Source organism: Hypomesus transpacificus, chromosome 12 (genome assembly GCF_021917145.1).
Source record: "Hypomesus transpacificus isolate Combined female chromosome 12, fHypTra1, whole genome shotgun sequence".
In the NCBI taxonomy this organism is placed as follows: domain Eukaryota; kingdom Metazoa; phylum Chordata; class Actinopteri; order Osmeriformes; family Osmeridae; genus Hypomesus; species Hypomesus transpacificus.
The window spans coordinates 6,167,189-6,184,289 of NC_061071.1; the positions used below are offsets into that span (position 1 = coordinate 6,167,189).

Sequence of the window (17,101 nt, forward strand, 5' to 3'; positions counted from 1 at the left end):
GAGTGAAGGGCCCTGCCCACATGCGGCAGCCAGTCAAGGGCGCTCTGAAGGCGGAGAGGGGAACGCCCCCGTTGCCAATCTCCTCTGTATCGTCTAGCTATCTTCGTTTTCAGGATGTATTCCTGCCATCCAGTGGTCTATTGCGGTTACTACAAGGCTGTTATGTTACGTAACTTATTTTACAACACAGAAGAGATGTACACAGACAGCATCTGCAAACTGTAGGTGGCATTAAACTCTGTATAACTCGAGACAAGACAACTATCAACCCGGCAGAAAACTTGTTTCCCATCTCTTCCATTTTCATTCCATTTTCCCCCCTCTGCCCGTCCTCCTATTTTTATTTTTTCATTTCATTTTTTATGTCCCCCTTCCCCCTTAGCCTAATATTTTCTCTTCTCTTTCACTAAAAATTAATCTCTCTCTCTCTCTCTCTCTCTCTCTCTCTCTCTCTCTCTCTCTCTCTCTCTCTCTCTCTCTCTCTCTCTCTCTCTCTCTCTCTCTCTCTCTCTCTCTCTCTCTCTCTCTCTCTCCCTCCCTCCCTCCCTCCCTCTCTCTCTCTAAACACCATCCCCAGTTCACGTTGTTTCGGTTTTGAGGAGGAGTGGCCTCACCAGCCGAGGAGCCGTCCACCCATCTATCCATCCAATCAATCAATCTATCCGTCTTCTAATCTTAGTAGACTGTCACCGTAATTCTCAGACACAACATGCTCTTAAAGATGACAGACTGCTACACACACACAGAGAAGCACACACTGGGACCTTAGATGTTGAACTGTGCCACCCCCTCCCCCCTCCCTCCTCCTTCTCTGAATGACCCGGCTAGGTTGGTCTTTGATGATAGAGCAGATAAATCTACCTGTTTCCCCCCTTTGTAACCAGATCCCGACACACAGTTAAATTGGTTCCCTGTTGGTAGGGCTGCTAGATCAGAGGTTGAGGAGGGACTCTGGGACTGGCCTGGATTACTGCTACACAACTGTCTGTGTGGGGAGAGAGTGTTGGGCGGAAGGGGAGGGGGGAGGTGAGAAAGGGGGCTGGAGTAGGAAGAAGAGTGAGACACCCTGTGTGTGTGTGTGTGCGTGTGTGTGTGTGTGTGTGTGCGTGTTTGTGAGTAGGGTGGCACCTTCAGCCTTAAACCTCTACATAACACTACGTGAGGAACTACAAGTAATATGCAAACTCTAGAGAAAAACTAGAAGGGTTTCAACTATAACTATCTCAACCAGAGGAAGAACATGAACACTTACTGTATATACACTCCACCATAAAGGAAGAACATGAACAGATACTGTATATACACGCCACCATAGAGGAAGAACATGAACACATACTGTATATACACTCCACCATAGAGGAACAACATGAACACATACTGTATATACACTCCACCATAGAGGAAGAACATGAACACATACTGTATATACACTCCACCGTAGAGGAACAACATGAACACATACTGTATATACACTCCACCATAGAGGAAGAACATGAACACATACTGTATCAGTACCATAGAGAAAGAAGATAGAGTATGTCTTGACCCTCCCCAATAGATGAAGACATTCAACATTCATTCAAGCATTTTCCCATACTATATTGATATATATTCCTACATTTGATTAATCTGACATGCATGCGCTGGAACATATTGCTTAAACTGGAGCATGTCGAAACAGGAATTTGCCAGTGACCTGAGTGCCTTCAACCACATGTCTGTTCAGTGTCCACCAGGGGCAAGTGTAGGCCTGACCATTGTGTAACTTAACCAGTCCACACAATGTATTTGTAACATTCAGGAATCAATACCTTCTTAATCTATCTGTACCTTATAAATGTCCCTCAATTTCATATAATATGTTATGAATGACAGGACCAGCAGGTGAATCTACTCCTGAAAAAAACGGCATATTTTGTACCATGGTTCAACTTCAGCATTAATTTACAGGATAACAATTGTAGGAATAGAACGGATATGCTGCTCTTAATATCCTATCAGACACACTGTTGCCAGTCTTTTACAAACATAGGTCTTCAGCAGTATGTTCAGCCGTAATCCGCCCCAAAACATATTGTTAAGAACATGTACACATGCCCAGACAGACAGACCTCATGAGCAAACACAATAGCAAGCACAGACTCTACTGGCATTTCACAGGACACACACACACGTCATGGAGCTTCCATAACTCGGGTGCCTTTTCTATATATACCCTACCAGTGTTAACTGGGAGTCTTGCTGCTTGGGTGACACAGATGGCTTCCCTCTGGTCTGGTGTCATGTGAGTGGCTTGAAGAGTCTTATGTTTAAAATAACATTTGTACAACCATGACAGCCCAGATGGCTTAGACAGGCTGGGGGAGACCACTGCAGCGTACTCGCCAGTTCTTAACAAAAGTAATTATATTTTAGACGGTAACTAAGCTTTTATAATATTTATACAATGATTGACGGATCAATTATAGGACATTCGAAGCTTCTTATTCGAGGTCATTCATTCTTTGTCTTGATTGCAAATTCTATCCACCTGGTGGCGCAAAACTCTGGCGTCTGTCCTTGACCAAACTGCTTCCTGTTTCAGAAACGTATATTCAGTCTCATTTTATGATTGTTTTATTTCGTTAAATACGCGTCTGAATTATCTACTGAATACGATGAATACGATTTGAATACGAAGTCTTAAGTAGAGTTTCATGTTGTAACCTTGCGTCACATTCGGCAGGGCGGGGCAGTGCGCCATATTTTATAACGAGGTCGTTTAAGGACATCACAGGGGTAAAAGAGTAATGTCTGAACTTTGGACTAGTCATTCAGTCAGTCGGATCATTTCCTAGAGAGCGGGTTGACCAGGGAACACAGACTACTGACAGTCGCCTACATTTTGTGAATTCTAAAATAGTCGTTGGGATGAAGCGACATGTCGTATGACGTAGAAGATAGTTGACCTCATCAGCCTATGTCCTCTTATATCAGCCTACTTCCTCTTATATCATGACGTGATGTGACCTTACCTTTACAATCCGCTGGGATCCTAATACATTTACACAATAAAGACATCTTAAGGAATTGAAATCCCCTTCATATGACCATACCTATTATGAACTCTTTGCCTGTCCATATGTGTTGTAGTTTATTATGTGGTGTAACTACAGTCACTGCAGACAGGTAATTCACCCTACTTCCTGGACTGTTGCAAACACAAGGACACAAACAATAATTCACAACTTTATTTCTCTCTTTTTTCAGATACCATAGCTACCATTTTTGTACATACCACTGCGGGTCCCAAAGCCAGTAGTGGAATAGGACCGGCTCCATCAGTAGTCAAATAAGTTAAACTCTCAACAGTTCCTGTTAAACCAGGGAATACAGTGTCCATTCTTCCAAGAAACAGACCTCAACCTTCAGTTACCACCACAACCATCTTTTATCCCAGCTAACTGATCCAACATGGAGGATGCTGATCAATAGGACGGATGCAGCATCTCTGCTGAATCAGGGGTCCATTTTGAACATGTTATGAGTTAGATGGTTGCCCCTACATGCCATGACTGGAGGAAGTCATTCTGGCCAATAAAGATTGATTATTGTTAATTACTGATGTACAGATTCTCAAGAAAGAAAAAAAAGAACAGCAAACGCAGTACTAAAATCACATTGAACTTAAATAATGAGTCATCAGGTGGTTTTATGACGTGGCAGATTTGAGGTAAGACACCAGGTCCTGCCGTTCACCCTTCTTCTTGATGCCAGCGAAGATCATCTTGGTTCCGGGAATGTATTTCTTGGGATTCTCCAGATACTCCAACAAGGTATCGGTCTCCCAGGTGATGCCTGTAGGACAGCACAGCGAGTCACGTTAAAGACATACGTTGTTTGTATGTTGGCTGGAAGTGGTCGTGGCTAGTCCATGGAGGGTTCAGGCTGGCCTACCTTTACTCTTGTTGGCGTCAGTGTACGAGTAGCCCTCAGCCTGGCCCGTCTTGCGCCCAAACAGCCCCCAAAGGTTGGGCCCCACTTTGTGTTTGCCCCCCTCCTCCACGGTGTGGCATTGAGCGCACTTCTGGACAAAAGCCTTCTTACCCTTTCCGATGTCTCCCATGATGACCTGACCAGGGAGAGGGAGGAGAAACACATATGTTCATTGTCTGTGTGTAAGAGAGGGCTGGGTGTATGTGAGTGTCAGTGCATGGGAGAGAGAGAGAGTTATGGTTTGAGGGTGTTGACTTCAAACTTGATGGAGCTACCACTGAAGGTCACCAAAGAGCTCACACAGTAGCTAGCTTGGACTATCTAGATCCTAGAGAGGATCCACTTGTCTAAACGAGTCAAGTTAGTAGTCTGACCCGACCAAAAGCCAATCTTGGATTATGGATGGTTTTAATTGGTTTCCACTACGAAGTAAATCAGTACCTGTTTTATGATTAAGCCTGTGATAAAACGCTGATGAGGTAGCCAGCTTGCTACGACTGTAATAAGCTTAGGAGCGTAGAGGTGTTGGGCGGTCAACTAGTTCTCCATCTATACACTGATATCTGTGGAGCCGGCGCTATGATGGCGGGCTGGCTGGCATTCTCCAAGGGCAGACGAAACAATTACATACCCAACAGGCACATATGTTAACCATCTGACTGAAAGGCAATGCCCACCTATTCAACAAACAGGTTAGTGAGATGTAGAGCGGGAAAGGCATCTATAAGGTCTAGGTTAACCAGCTAGTTCTGACTATACCATATAGCCTACTGTCACGACTGTCACACCGATGCTGACTGCATCGTTAACTGATCAAGCCAGCTACAAGCCATCGTAAAAATTGCATGTAGTCTGTCAAATTAAGATACATTTCGACAACATGAGTGACACAAGAAGTCAGGGAAGAGCATGAACGAGCACCTCTGTCATATCCTATGTAACAATAGCATAAGCTAACAATAGCATAGCTATAGCTACCGTAGAGAAGCTTTATGCAATCCACTATTCTTCAAAGGACACACGATACTGTTACCCAGCTAACGCTCTCCCATTCACAGAAACAACCCTACTGGCAATATAGGCTAGACTCTTAAATCACAATAGAGAAAATATTATCTACCTTTGATTACAGTCTGATTGCTTAAAATTCCGCGAGACAGGGACAGTTATCCTTCAGCTGCTATCACCGGCCTGTAGATCAGTTCTGCGGTCGGAGAGAAGGTCACATCACTTTAGAGGCACCGGCATTTGACGTCACTGCCTAGGCGTTACCCAATCATGTGCAGTCTTTCGCCGAATCTCGAATTGGTCTTGTCTCCACATTCCGCATCCTCTTCATGCCGATGCACCTGCCAACCCTTTTAAGGACATCATCTAATGATTAAATCACCAAGCCACAAACTATTTGTGTGAATATACATGTGGAGCACAAAGAAGAATAGTTTGTTATTTTTCCAACCGGTGGTTTGACTTGCTGACACGTCTTATTGCCAACGAAAGTGCTCTTATGACACCTAATTACAGCCTGACAAGATTGATTATTTAGGAACAATTGTCTGAAAGTTAAGAAGAGCCTAATGACATGCCTAGGCGAGTCATAGCCTACCAAGGGGGTTTGGATAACATTGCAGTTTAGCTGAGAACACACTGTACTCTGTGCCTGTTACAGAAACTTGTTCTTAAAGCAATTATTAGTAGGGCGGGTGTAATATATATATTTGTTTTTAACACAACCGCCTGTCAAGATCACCTGCCAGCATCTGACGTCATCCTACACCAGTCTGACATAAGTCAGCTTACGTAGCCTGCCTATGGAACCTCTGTACGGCTAGAATGTAACGCCAGTGTTCCCCGCCTATTGAATATTACGATATTTATCATCATGTGGGCACGATCATACTTAACAACCCTCGGCAATCCCCCCCCCCCCCCCATAGTGGTTAGGTAAATGATGTTATAACAAGCCTCGTTACAAGGGAACTATATCGCACATCATGTAACTGGGTTTTAGTGGGCGGTATCAACGCCACATTATGTCCAGATACTTGCAGTCCAGTGTTTCATAATCCCGCGATCACCATCGTCATCACAATGACACTCTCGCCATACATTGACCATTAGCTGAAAAAGTGAATTAGCGATTGACAACCTGAAACTGAGGTGAACTCACCTCACGTGGCTCACCTTGCGCGAATCTTCCGTGTACCGCTGGGCAATTCATGTTTACACTACAGCCAAGTTAAAACATTTACATGTATTCATTTAGCGGACGCTTTTATCCAAAGCGAATTCCAAGAGAGATTTTTTTTTAACAAAAAGTGCATATAGGCCTAGGTCAATTATCATTAACAACAGATAAAACGACATCATAGCTCTTTTCGTATGTATTTTATATCACCTTAATGTGCTGCCTTTGGGTCACATGACCCAAAGGTTCATAACGAACTATCATTGTGTTTACCCAATTTTACCCAATACAAAATCAAATACAAATTATGTTCTTTTAACCTTCGCAATGTGGGGGGTCTGAGACAGGTTAAAAGAAAATGTTTCACTTTGTTTTTGTATGCGCTAAAGTTGTTAAAGCAATACGATGGTGGGTCACAATGACTGATGGATCAGAAAGACCCGAAGATAACACAAGGGTTGATTACTAGGTTCATGTATAGTCCTATGTTTGGGGTGTGTTATGGTACGTAAAAACTGACGACGGTTGTGTGAAGGGGGATAAACATCAATGACCTGGCAACCCACATAGCTACTTCACAAAAATGGACGACTACTCCAGCAAACAGCCTCAAGCAGAAAACCTCGACGATCCTCCAAATAGCCGACTCTTTCTCGTAACTAGTCGGTCTGTCTCAGAGGATGTTATACGTGATCACTTCTCTGTCTTCGGTGATATACAGGGGATATGGGTAGTGAAAGACAAGCAAACTAAAGAATCAAAGGGGGTCTCCTACGTAAAATTTGCCAAATCGTCGCAGGCATGCGCGGCCATGGAGGATATGCACGGGAAAACGCTACAGGAAGGAACAAAACCAATCAAGGTTCGCCACCTTCTAATAAATGCTTCGTTTCGTATTGTGTCTGGCTAATTAACTTCCTACTACAGCGTAACTAGTTCCTCTGTGCATGCTGCGCACGACTTAGCACTGTGGCTAACTACCTATAGCTAACGAGTGTCTTCTCTTTCAGGTGTTCATTGCTCAGTCCCGGTCATCAGGGCGCCACCGAGACGTAGAAGATGAGGAGCTCACGAGGATCTTCGTGATGATCCCCAAGACTTTCTCCGAGGAGGACCTTAAGGACACGTTCAAGGTAGCTACTGGTACCAAAACCAGATACATTGAGTAGCGAAGCAGATATGTCAACCCTGTGTTGGCACTGTTATTCATTATCATACTTTTTATTTTATGTCTTATTTCTGGACCTGGTTGTTGCTTTTGGACTTCACAGGAAATCATGTCATGTCTGTATTGGTATGTTTTCCCCATGCATAGTCTTTTGTCCTTCGTAGGTAACCCTAACTCTAGTACACAGGGGTTGTCCAGACATTGCAGCATATTGCCAAACTAGTTGGCACTTTTGTTCTCCTACCTGCAGGATTATGGAGACATTGAATACTGTGTCATCATTAAAAACAAGAGCACGGGCGAGAGTAAGGGGTTGGGCTATGTTCGCTACCACAAGCCCTCACAGGCCGCCATAGCCATAGAGAACTGTGACCGAGGTAAGGGACTTTCTCTCACATGCACACAACCTCATAAAAAATGGATACAGTCATTTATGGTGCAGCCTACAGTCATACAGTAGTGTTTCTGACCCAGCCTACAGTCATACAGTAGTGTTTCTGGCCCAGCCTACTGTCATACAGTAGTGTTTCTGGCCCAGCCTACAGTCATACAGTAGTGTTTCAGGCCCAGCCTACTGTCATACAGTAGTGTTTCTGGCCCAGCCTACAGTCATACAGTAGTGTTTCTGGCCCAGCCTACTGTCATACAGTAGTGTTTCTGGCCCAGCCTACAGTCATACAGTAGTGTTTCTGGCCCAGCCTACAGAGCGATCCTGGCCGAGCCTCGCAGCAGAACCTCAGGGCCGGAGGTTGACTACAGCAGCGGCTCAAGATCTGACCACATGACCAGCGGAGACCTGACCATGAACACATACCCCTTTGCTTCCTGTAAGTGTATCACACACACACACACACACACATACTCAAAGAGGATGCATCAGGGCCTGCATGTGTGTGTGTGTTCCTTCCCAGCTGACCCTGGCAGCTACGGAGGTGACTACAGGAGCAGTGACATCATCACACGTTGCCTGATGGTGTCGTCCAGGGCGGCGCTGACTCAGGAGCAGATCTACGGCCTGTTTGATCTGATCCCTGGGATGGACTACTGTGAGCTGCAGAGAGACACCTATGGACTCAGCAAAGGTAGATCACACCCTTTAACAAGTAAACACACACACACATACTAGCCCCCATACTAAAAATGTCATACTGTCATATGACCCCTCCAGGCCACGCCGTGATTCGCTACAACAACTTGGGCTCGGCTGTGTACGCCAAGGAGAAGCTCAACGGATTCGAGTACCCCCCCGGCAATCGTCTGGGAGTCACACACATTGACGACGGAGAGGACAGGACCAGGTAGCCTTGGAAACCCCAGATACACCCGCTCACAGATGAGCTGCAGTCACCTTTTTTTTCATCCCAGCCAACCCATGCTCTTGTCTTTCTTCCTTTCTCTCACCCTCCCTCTGTCCTCTCCTTCAGTCCAGTGGGGAAGATGGCCATGCAGTTCGTGGCGGCCCAGATGATGTCGTCCGTGTGGAACAACCCCAGCAGCCAGCAGCTGAAGAGTGGCTCTGTAAGACCGGCACAGCCTGCCAGATGAGGGAGGGAGGGATGGTCTTTCCAGCATGGTCTCTAGTCATGTGACCACCCTGCGTGTTTGTGTGTCCGTGTCCCAGAGTTACCAACCATGCCCGGCGCCGCGCGTGCAGACGGACGTTACGCTGCCGTCCCTCAAGAAGCTGGCGCCCTCCGACAGCCGGGTCAAGGAGCGCCTCTTCGTGGTGTTTAGCCCCGCCCCTCTGCCCGTGGATGTGCTGGAGGATGTCTTCTGGTAACCAGGGCAACCACTCTTCTCGTTCTTTCTCTCGGGGGGGCCCCCCCGTTTCCCTTGTTCTGGAAATAACAGATCCTGTATCTGTGTGTGTGTGTAGCCGGTTTGGCTCCCTAGTGGAGGTGCACCTGGTGCCGGGGAGGAAGGTGGGCTACATGAAGTATGCTGAGAAACAGAGCGCGGACGACGCCATGGCGATGCTGCACGGGCGCGTTGTGAACGGCGTGAGGATGAAGGTGATGCTGGCGGACCCGCCCAGGGAAGAGTCCCACAAGCGCCCCCGCACCTACTAGTCCAGCCGTGAGTACTCTTCTGCATGTGTGGGTGGTTGGAGGGTGTGTATCGGTGTGGAGGGTATGTTTTTGTGGTTGGAGGTTGTGTGTGTGTGTGGCAAGTCCCTCTTTATGGTCTTTACCTGCGTTGAAGCTCACATGAACTATTGGACCTGTGTGGTGAGTTCATGTCTGCAGGATGACTCGTCAAACTGCACTACCTCCCACTAGTCTAGCGGCAGCGGGCTAACAGTTAGCTGCTCTACCCCACTTTAGCCTAGCTGAAAGGCTAACTGTTAGCTGCTCTACCCCACTTTAGCCTAGCTGAAAGGCTAACTGTTAGCTGCTCTACCTCACTTTAGCCTAGCTGAAAGGCTAACTGTTACCGTCTGTATCCTGACCTATTCCAGCCTGCAGGCTAAATCCATCAGGACACGGTTGAGCTTTTTCCACAGCTGTCCTGTTTTTGTTTCTACAGAGACGGTCACATGACCAAGGACGGACATGACTGGACAGACACGCTGACTGGACACGACCACAAACACACGACCGTACCACGACCACTGGACCGACCCAACTTCGACCCGACCCTGACTGCTGTACCTCTGTGTCTCTAACCTCTAACCGTCTCCTAGCCTCCCCTAATCCTGGAGGATGTCTGTATTGTCGGAGGTACAACATTATTTGTTATTAGAGGGGGTTCATTGGAAGCTGGAATGGTGGTTGTGTGTATATTTGAGTTGCCTAATAAAACTTCTGAGTTGGACAGTCGTTCGTTTTTTCTAAATCATTTGTACACACATCTTTGGATGTGAATAAAATGAAGGAATCATCTTTCAATTTGCCATATCCTACCACCAATCAGCGTAAAAGGACAGCGCTTCATTTCAAGTGTGTTCCTGTATGTGTTAGTGTTGAGTGAAGATCTACCTGTCTTGAATCTAAGCCCCATAAACACTATCACCCCAGCCTGTAATCCTAATCCCTCGCTCCTGCTGTTAGCCCGGGGAGACCCCGACAGCACCTCAGCTCCACCTGTGAAGGAGATGCTGCAGTTGGCTACTGTGTGCCTCCTGTGTCCTACACCTGTCCTTGTTTAGGTTTTGGACAAGTCTTTTCTTTCCATGTAGTGTTTGTGTGTTTTGAATGGAAACTTGCCACATCAGCGAGGTGAAGGGTTAAAATCAGGGTTATGACCTTATCTCAGTATAGCCTGATGTCACGAGCCATGTGACCTAGGTCAAAGTAGATCCGCAAGGTAGGAGGGTTGGGATTAAACCCTGATGCCCCCCCACACACACTGCAGGGGATATATGTGAATGTAACCAAGCTTGGGTAACTAAAGGCTATATATAAGTATATAAAACGGGCACTTGACCTTGGTGGGTGAACTATAGCACGTGTGCTCCGTTTACTCAGTCACGTCCTGTTCCACTTTATCCAGAGTGGTCCGACGTTGGTATTTACAACAGCGTGTTTGTGACCTCTGCCAGTCTTTAGGAATGTAGAGGAGGAGTTAGGACAAGTTGAACAGGGACACACTGTATAAGATTGGCGGGTGCGTGCGTGTCCATGCAGCTCCACAGACACTTGCCCGTGTGTGTTGAGTATGTAAACATGGCTGTGACCTTGCCTCTTTCCATCCATTTTAGGAAAAATCCTACAGGTTAACAGTACTGGTTCTAACTGTACTGTACAGACCTGGGCTTGGTAGACCAGGGATGGGACGAGAGACAAGAGGATGATGATTTACATTTAGCAGAAGCTCTCATCCAGAGTGACTTACAGTAAATACAGTAAATACAGGGACATTCTCCCTGAGGCAAGTAGGGTGAAGTGCCTTGCCCAAGGACACAACGCCATTTGGCACGGCCGGGAATCGAACCAACAACCTTCTGATCAATAGCCCGACTCCCTAACCGCTCAGCCATCTGACCCCCACCACTTTTCCCAGAAGAGGTGGAGAGAGAGAGAGGAGATTCCTGTTGGAACCAGGAGGAGAGGTGGAAGCGTTCCTGCGGGTGAGCAAGCACCTCCTCTGCAGTCCTGTCCTCACATGCCCCCTGTAAGCCCCCTCCTCCCTCTCCCTCCCTCCCTGCTGGGCGTTCCAGCATGTTCCTTCCAGATCCGTGTCGCCTGGCTGTGTGGAATGACAACGCTGCCATCTAGTGGCTCTAGTTCTGAAGTGTCAGTCTGCCACTCTACCACACACACACACACACATACAGGATGTGAGACTTGACTTTATTGAGGGGTCAGTGAGAGATACAGTAACATGTATTCAGCAGGGTAGTATGATGTCTGGTGGTTGAGCCGAGACAGTGTTTGGGGGGCAGGAGTGCAGGTGTGAGGTTAACGCACGTTTCAGAAACCTGCTGGAGCGTGAAGTAATACTAACGACTATGTCATCTAGAAAAAGGTTAAAAATCAACTTCCAAATCTAGTCGCCCAATATGGGCAAGACCTAATTTACACCTCACTCAGTAACCAGCGTGCCACACACACATTCACACACACTTTTTCCCTCTCTCTCTCTCTCTCTCTCTCTGTTACACACACACACACACTCACACACAGATTAAGATACAGGATTATTTTCAGGCACGCTCATGTTTGAAGCTTCCCTTAACTAAAGATTAACAGCAGGATTGGTAATCAATGAATGAATCACAATTAATGACAGTTCTGTGATTGATCGATCGATCGAAGGAACTAACTGCTAGGTGACCACAGCTACCACAACACAGGGACTCGTCCACCTGGTTGCCATGGACACGTTCTAGTAAGTCATTCCGTCATTAGTAGATAAATTAAGGTCTAAATAGAACTGTCGAGTGGGGGGGGGGGGGGGGGGGGGGACTCAGGTGTCTGTGTTGGAGTCCCCGTTCTCCTGGGGCTGCAACCGCTCCTTCTCAGTGCTGTCGTCCTGGGGGGGGCGCACGCGCTTGAAGAAACCCAGCTGTGGGGGGGGGGGGGGGGGAGGGGGGAGGGAGGGAGGTTGGAACCAGAGACCAGGAGGAGCAGAATGTGTTACAGAGCGGGCAGTGTCAGTCGGCAAGGAGCTGAGCGGAGAGAGGGAGAGGGAAGGAGAGGTGGGAGAGGAGGGGGAACAGAGAGTAGGGGACGGAGGGAAGTGGAGGGGGCCGGGAGGAGGAGAGGCAGACTGACCTTGTACATGACGAGGCAGAGCAGAGCCAGCAGCAGCAGACCAGACAGCACTGCCAGGGCGATCACCCAGCCTGGCACCGGCTGGCGGCTGTCTATGGCCACCCACACCACCGCCGTGCTCACCTGGACACACGCACGCACACAGACCAATGACAAGCGGTTAACAGTTCTACATGCACAGCAGAAAATAGAATACACGTCCACACTTTCTTCTCCCCTCCTTACCGTGGTGGTGTTGGCTGGCAGCTCAGAGACCAGGTTCTTGTAGGGCATCTCTATCACGACAAAGGAGGCCGAGGAACGAACCACATAGGACCGGTTCTGGTTCTCGGCCTGACGGGGAGGGGGAGAGAGAGGAAGGCGGTGAGTCGTTAGCATGTGAGCCATGCTGGCGTTGCGGGGGGAAGGGGGCTTGCAGGGGGTCCGGTACCTTGAGGAAGGTGGCCACGCCCAGCCGGGAGCGGATGAAGAGGATGGCGCTGCGCCCGCGCTCCATACGACCCACCTGGCACTTGATCTCCAGACACTGGGCTGTGCTGCAGTCCTACACACACACAAACGCGGTATAAAGGGATGCAGAGAGACAGTGTGTACCAGTGTGGGGTTATGCACCAGAGGGTGTGTGTGTGTACCAGGGTTCCTAGGTCTCCCTCCGGCAAGTCTCTCCGGTGCACGCGGCTCCGCCCTTCCACGCGGTCTCCGGGGGAAAACACCGTCGCGTTCCTCTCCACGGCAACCGCCGCGCCCTACCCAAAACATTCACCATGAGAGGCTCTCAGTGGGAATGTGTGAATACCTACGTGTGTGTGTGTGTGGGGGTGGGGTGGGTACGTACAGACACGTTGAGCGGGTTGATCTCCATGCTGGTGGAGCAGTTCATGGGCCCGTCCACCTCGTACTTGATGATGTAGAGGAGGGAGGAGTTGAGTAGGCGGTAGGGCACCTGCACGTCCAGCATGGCCTTGCTGAAGGTGCTGGGGCCGTTGTTGCGCAGCTGGGGGGGGGGGGGGACAGGGGGAGAGGCGCGTCAGTCGAGGGACACCCCCCGTGAGAGGGCTCTCCACCCTCTGCTGTTGCAGGGGGATTAGGGTGCGTCTAAGGTCGGAGGGCGAGCTTTGCTTTGGGGGGGGCGGGGGCCAATCGGTTCGTACCTCGTAGATGTGCTGCACCATGGGCCCAATGTCGTCTTCCACGACCGGAGGGGATTTAGGCAGCCAGTTAGCGATGGGGAGGAACACCTGGTCTGGAGCGGACACCCTGACAGACGGAGGAAGAGATGGATGGACAGAGAGACAGAACGGATGAATGGCTGGATTGGAGGGTTGGAGAGGTAAACAGATAGATGAATCTATAGAAACGGGTATAATCTGACCAGAGGCAGAGTCTGCTGTTGTGTCTGGGGGGGGGGGGGGGAGGCCAGGAGGCCTGAGGTACTCACCCTCGTACCTCCACCCGAGCCAGCACAGCCAGGCGGGTCAGACTGGACACCACCACGCTGGTGTTGTTAAACTGGTTTGAGCTGCCGGACACAGGACACAGTCAGACACACACAGGCAGAGACACACACAGACAGACAGACAGGCAGGTATCCGCACGCACGTTCACACAATCTACCTGACGATCTGCAGGTTGAACTGGACGGAGGTGTCCTGCTCGGACAGCTGGTGGACGCTGAAACGCAGACCTGCTACCAACTGAGAGAGGGGGGCGGAGCAAGCGAGGGAAAGCTTACATCATTGGACACAAGGTCTTTATTTCCATTTCCACCAATGTCTATCGATTGTCGGCCACTAGAGGGCAGCACAGCTCACCTTAGTTCCTCCCTTCATGGGGTTTCCCAGGTCACACACCACTAGCCTCGTCAGGTTCTCCCTCTTGTAGGCACAGGACAGTCTGGACAGGGTCTGGAGGGGGGAGGAGAGGAGGGGGCGTTAGACCAGTCAAACGCAAGAGCACCCCCCAGATCGATGCACGTGCTTTTCAAGTGCCAAGTGTGTGTGTGTGTACCTGGCTGTTGCGGACCACGCCGGTGAAGTCCGCCTGGGGGGGCAGGGTGACGTGCAGCTCGGCCTCGTACGCCCCCTCCCCCCCGTTCTCCGACGTCACCTCCAGCGTCAGGGCGTTGTCGTCGCCAATGTAGATCCGCTCCCGGTCACTAGGGGGCGGCACAGCCAGACGGTGCTGTCTCTACTGAAGGTGTGTGTGGGTGGGTGTAGGTGTGTGTGTGTGTGTCTTACCTGCGGACCGACAGCTTGAGGTCTGGTTTGCAGATGTTGTCGTTTCCACAGTCCAGCAGAATATGAGCCTGCGACCACAACAGCAGCCAGGCCAAACATAAGCTACAGCTATCAGTTTGAGACAGTTCATTGAGTATAGGTGAGGGTGTGTGTGTGCAGGTGAGTGTGTGTGTGTCCAGGTGAGTGTGTGTGTGTCCAGATGAGGGTGTGTGTGTCCGGGTGAGTGTGTGTGTGTCCAGGTGAGTGCGTACCTGTCTGGACACGTTGGTGGGGGTGCTGTGGTCCAGGATGAGCTGCAGGCTGGCTTTGTCTGCAGCTCTGAGGACGTCCAGCTTGTACTCCAGCAGAACGCTGATGGGGGTGATCTTATCACGGAACTCAGAGTCATCCTACACACACACACACACACACACAGGGGTTAGAACTTGTGAGGATGCGCACCACCAGTAAACTCAGTGCGAGCGGAGCTGCTGCAGGTGAGGATGATGATGGTGATGGTGAGGATGATGATGGTGATGGTGAAGAGGCAGACTGACTATGAGGTAGGCATCCAGCTCCTCACAGGAGGGGCCTCGCCCGTTGCTGGCCGTCATGTTCTTGCTGTACTGGGACGTCTTGCTGTGGAGGAACAGCACGCGCTTGATCGCCCCCTTGTGTTTGAGACGGTCCAGTACAAGATCCACCTGGAAATCTGTAGGGGAGGGGGAGAGAGAGAGATATCAGAGGTTATCAGGGGGAGAGAGAGAGATCAGAGGGGTCAGAGGTTACATGAAGGAGGAGAATCAAAGGATGAAATGGGAGTGTGAGAGAGAGAGAGAGAGAGAGAGAGGGGGAATGACAGGAGGGAGACATAACAAGGGAGTGAGAGAGAGGGGGCGGGCGGGGGAGTGACTCAGAGAGAGAGATAAGAAGGGTGACAAAGAGGAAGAGAGGTGTTCTTACTGATTAAGGCTGGAGCTCCTTTCCCAGATGCCTTTAAACAGTATTTGACCTTGAAACTAGAAACAGAGAGAGACACACAGAGAGAGAGAGACAGAGAGAGAGGGACAGAGAGAGAGAGAGGGACAGAGAGAGAGAGAGAAAGGGACAGAGAGAGAGAGAGAGACAAAGAGAGAGGGACAGAGAGAGAGAGAGAGACAGAGAGAAAGGGACAGAGAGAGAGAGAGAGACAGAGAGAGAGGGACAGAGAGAGAGAGAGACAGAGAGAGAGGGACAGAGAGACAGAGAGAGAGAGAGAGAGAGAGAGAGAAGGGACTGTCAATGTACTCCAGAAGCTGATAACCCAGTGTAGGAGAAGCCCTGAGGCTGTATAGACTATCAAACAGATGCAGTATGCTACCTCAGGCTACACTGAAGCATGCTTGACCTAGTTAGCTCTGGCTCTGCTTTAATGAAGCTAATGCTAAACTCAAATCCTCCACAGAACAGCCGCATCCACGGCCTCACAGCTGAACTGCATTTGAAAAAACACGAGCCAACGGTTGAGTCATTCAGTGCGTGTGTGTGCGTGTGTTCGAGATTTGGCATTTCAGACACAGACTAACTGCTGTTTACACTCTAAATGAGTCATAGGGAGGGGTGCACACACACACAGTTATTGAGTGTGTGTGTGTAAGTGTGCATGTGTGTTACCAAGAGACCCGGGTGGAGGTTCCAGGTAGGGTGCAGGAGCGGTCCTCAGGGTTGAGGATCTGAGGGCTTATGTCCAGGGTGGCGTTCACACTGATGACTGGCCGGGCCCTGGGTCAAGGGTCAGGGAGGTCAGGTCACACAACGCACACATGACCATAGTGTCAGTGCTCGTCGTAGCATGGAATGGAACCTTCATTCTTTTCATATTGCTCGGTTCTGACATACTGTTATGGAGACTGTGTTCTCTGGTAAGAAATTCTCAGAAGCCACTGTGGTGCATCTGGTTAAAATGCCTGAGATGATTTATTATAAAGTTGAGGTTTATGATAAAGTTGAGAGGAATGGAGTGCGTGTGTTAAGTTGTATTTGCGTGTGTGGTTCTGCAACGAAACAGAATACAACAGAGGTACCTTGCAATCATACTAATAGGCATCTCACAATATAACAGCGATATTCTCACATTACTGAAGTGACACTACTTCCTACATTATGCACGCAGTCTATCACATTATAGCTGCTAAACACCTCAGGTAATCGTTAAACGTGTCACTAGTTAGCTAACAAAGATTACGTCCGCATTTATAACGTTACCGTGACACCGGCATCAATTGAATATACACCCGCGATCATAAACAGCATTAATAACTTCAGTGCTGTGTCTAACAAACACATACTGATAACTCAA

General features: G+C 49.1%; 3 protein-coding genes across 5 annotated transcripts in view; 1 reads left to right on the forward strand and 2 right to left on the reverse strand.

Moving 5' to 3' along the window:
* Positions 1 to 3,216: 3,216 nt before the first annotated feature.
* LOC124474485 (cytochrome c) lies at positions 3,217 to 5,207 on the reverse strand. The gene is made up of 3 exons (XM_047030650.1): positions 5,096 to 5,207; positions 3,937 to 4,111; positions 3,217 to 3,837 (listed from the first exon to the last, which is right to left on the reverse strand). Exons 2-3 carry the CDS (start codon positions 4,103 to 4,105, stop codon positions 3,692 to 3,694), a joined length of 315 nt encoding a protein of 104 aa, XP_046886606.1. The 5' UTR covers positions 4,106 to 4,111; positions 5,096 to 5,207; the 3' UTR covers positions 3,217 to 3,691.
* A 1,488-nt stretch (positions 5,208 to 6,695) lies between these two features.
* On the forward strand, positions 6,696 to 10,147 carry rbm45 (RNA binding motif protein 45). 3 transcript variants are annotated; one of them, XM_047030576.1, is made up of 10 exons: positions 6,701 to 7,025; positions 7,174 to 7,296; positions 7,582 to 7,708; positions 8,030 to 8,158; positions 8,243 to 8,413; positions 8,500 to 8,629; positions 8,756 to 8,849; positions 8,953 to 9,107; positions 9,208 to 9,407; positions 9,858 to 10,147. In XM_047030576.1, the coding sequence occupies exons 1-9, from the start codon at positions 6,747 to 6,749 to the stop codon at positions 9,398 to 9,400; spliced, it is 1,401 nt and encodes a 466-aa protein (XP_046886532.1). In that variant the 5' UTR covers positions 6,701 to 6,746; the 3' UTR covers positions 9,401 to 9,407; positions 9,858 to 10,147. The 3 variants fall into 3 exon arrangements, with proteins under 3 accessions (XP_046886531.1, XP_046886530.1, XP_046886532.1); XM_047030574.1 differs by having other exon boundaries at positions 6,698 to 7,025; positions 8,030 to 8,413; XM_047030575.1 differs by having other exon boundaries at positions 6,696 to 7,025; positions 8,030 to 8,413; positions 9,208 to 10,147.
* Positions 10,148 to 11,604: 1,457 nt separating this feature from the next.
* The window catches only part of LOC124474914 (integrin alpha-V-like), a 6,801-nt gene continuing 1,304 nt past the window's right edge, over positions 11,605 to 17,101 (reverse strand). Inside the window, exons 4-19 of the mRNA XM_047031377.1 lie at positions 16,417 to 16,531; positions 15,727 to 15,782; positions 15,321 to 15,475; positions 15,036 to 15,173; positions 14,785 to 14,852; positions 14,555 to 14,702; positions 14,359 to 14,451; positions 14,162 to 14,241; positions 13,986 to 14,066; positions 13,699 to 13,804; positions 13,383 to 13,541; positions 13,180 to 13,293; positions 12,978 to 13,091; positions 12,773 to 12,880; positions 12,548 to 12,670; positions 11,605 to 12,338 (exon numbers count right to left, since the gene is read on the reverse strand). Coding sequence (XP_046887333.1) covers positions 12,240 to 12,338; positions 12,548 to 12,670; positions 12,773 to 12,880; positions 12,978 to 13,091; positions 13,180 to 13,293; positions 13,383 to 13,541; positions 13,699 to 13,804; positions 13,986 to 14,066; positions 14,162 to 14,241; positions 14,359 to 14,451; positions 14,555 to 14,702; positions 14,785 to 14,852; positions 15,036 to 15,173; positions 15,321 to 15,475; positions 15,727 to 15,782; positions 16,417 to 16,531 — 1,757 coding nt within the window. The 3' untranslated portion in view covers positions 11,605 to 12,239. The remainder of the gene's footprint in view (positions 12,339 to 12,547; positions 12,671 to 12,772; positions 12,881 to 12,977; positions 13,092 to 13,179; positions 13,294 to 13,382; positions 13,542 to 13,698; positions 13,805 to 13,985; positions 14,067 to 14,161; positions 14,242 to 14,358; positions 14,452 to 14,554; positions 14,703 to 14,784; positions 14,853 to 15,035; positions 15,174 to 15,320; positions 15,476 to 15,726; positions 15,783 to 16,416; positions 16,532 to 17,101) is intronic.

Bases quoted from the DNA above. Each gene is read 5' to 3' on its own strand.
- LOC124474485 (XM_047030650.1), bottom strand. From the start codon at position 4,105: ATGGGAGACATCGGAAAGGGTAAGAAGGCTTTTGTCCAGAAGTGCGCT. The intron at 3,838-3,936 runs GTAGGCCAGCCT...GCTGTCCTACAG, and splicing joins TGACGCCAACAAGAGTAAAG to GCATCACCTGGGAGACCGAT.
- rbm45 (XM_047030575.1), top strand. From the start codon at position 6,747: ATGGACGACTACTCCAGCAAACAGCCTCAAGCAGAAAACCTCGACGAT. The intron at 7,026-7,173 runs GTTCGCCACCTT...CTTCTCTTTCAG, and splicing joins AAGGAACAAAACCAATCAAG to GTGTTCATTGCTCAGTCCCG. The intron at 9,108-9,207 runs GTAACCAGGGCA...GTGTGTGTGTAG, and splicing joins GTGCTGGAGGATGTCTTCTG to CCGGTTTGGCTCCCTAGTGG.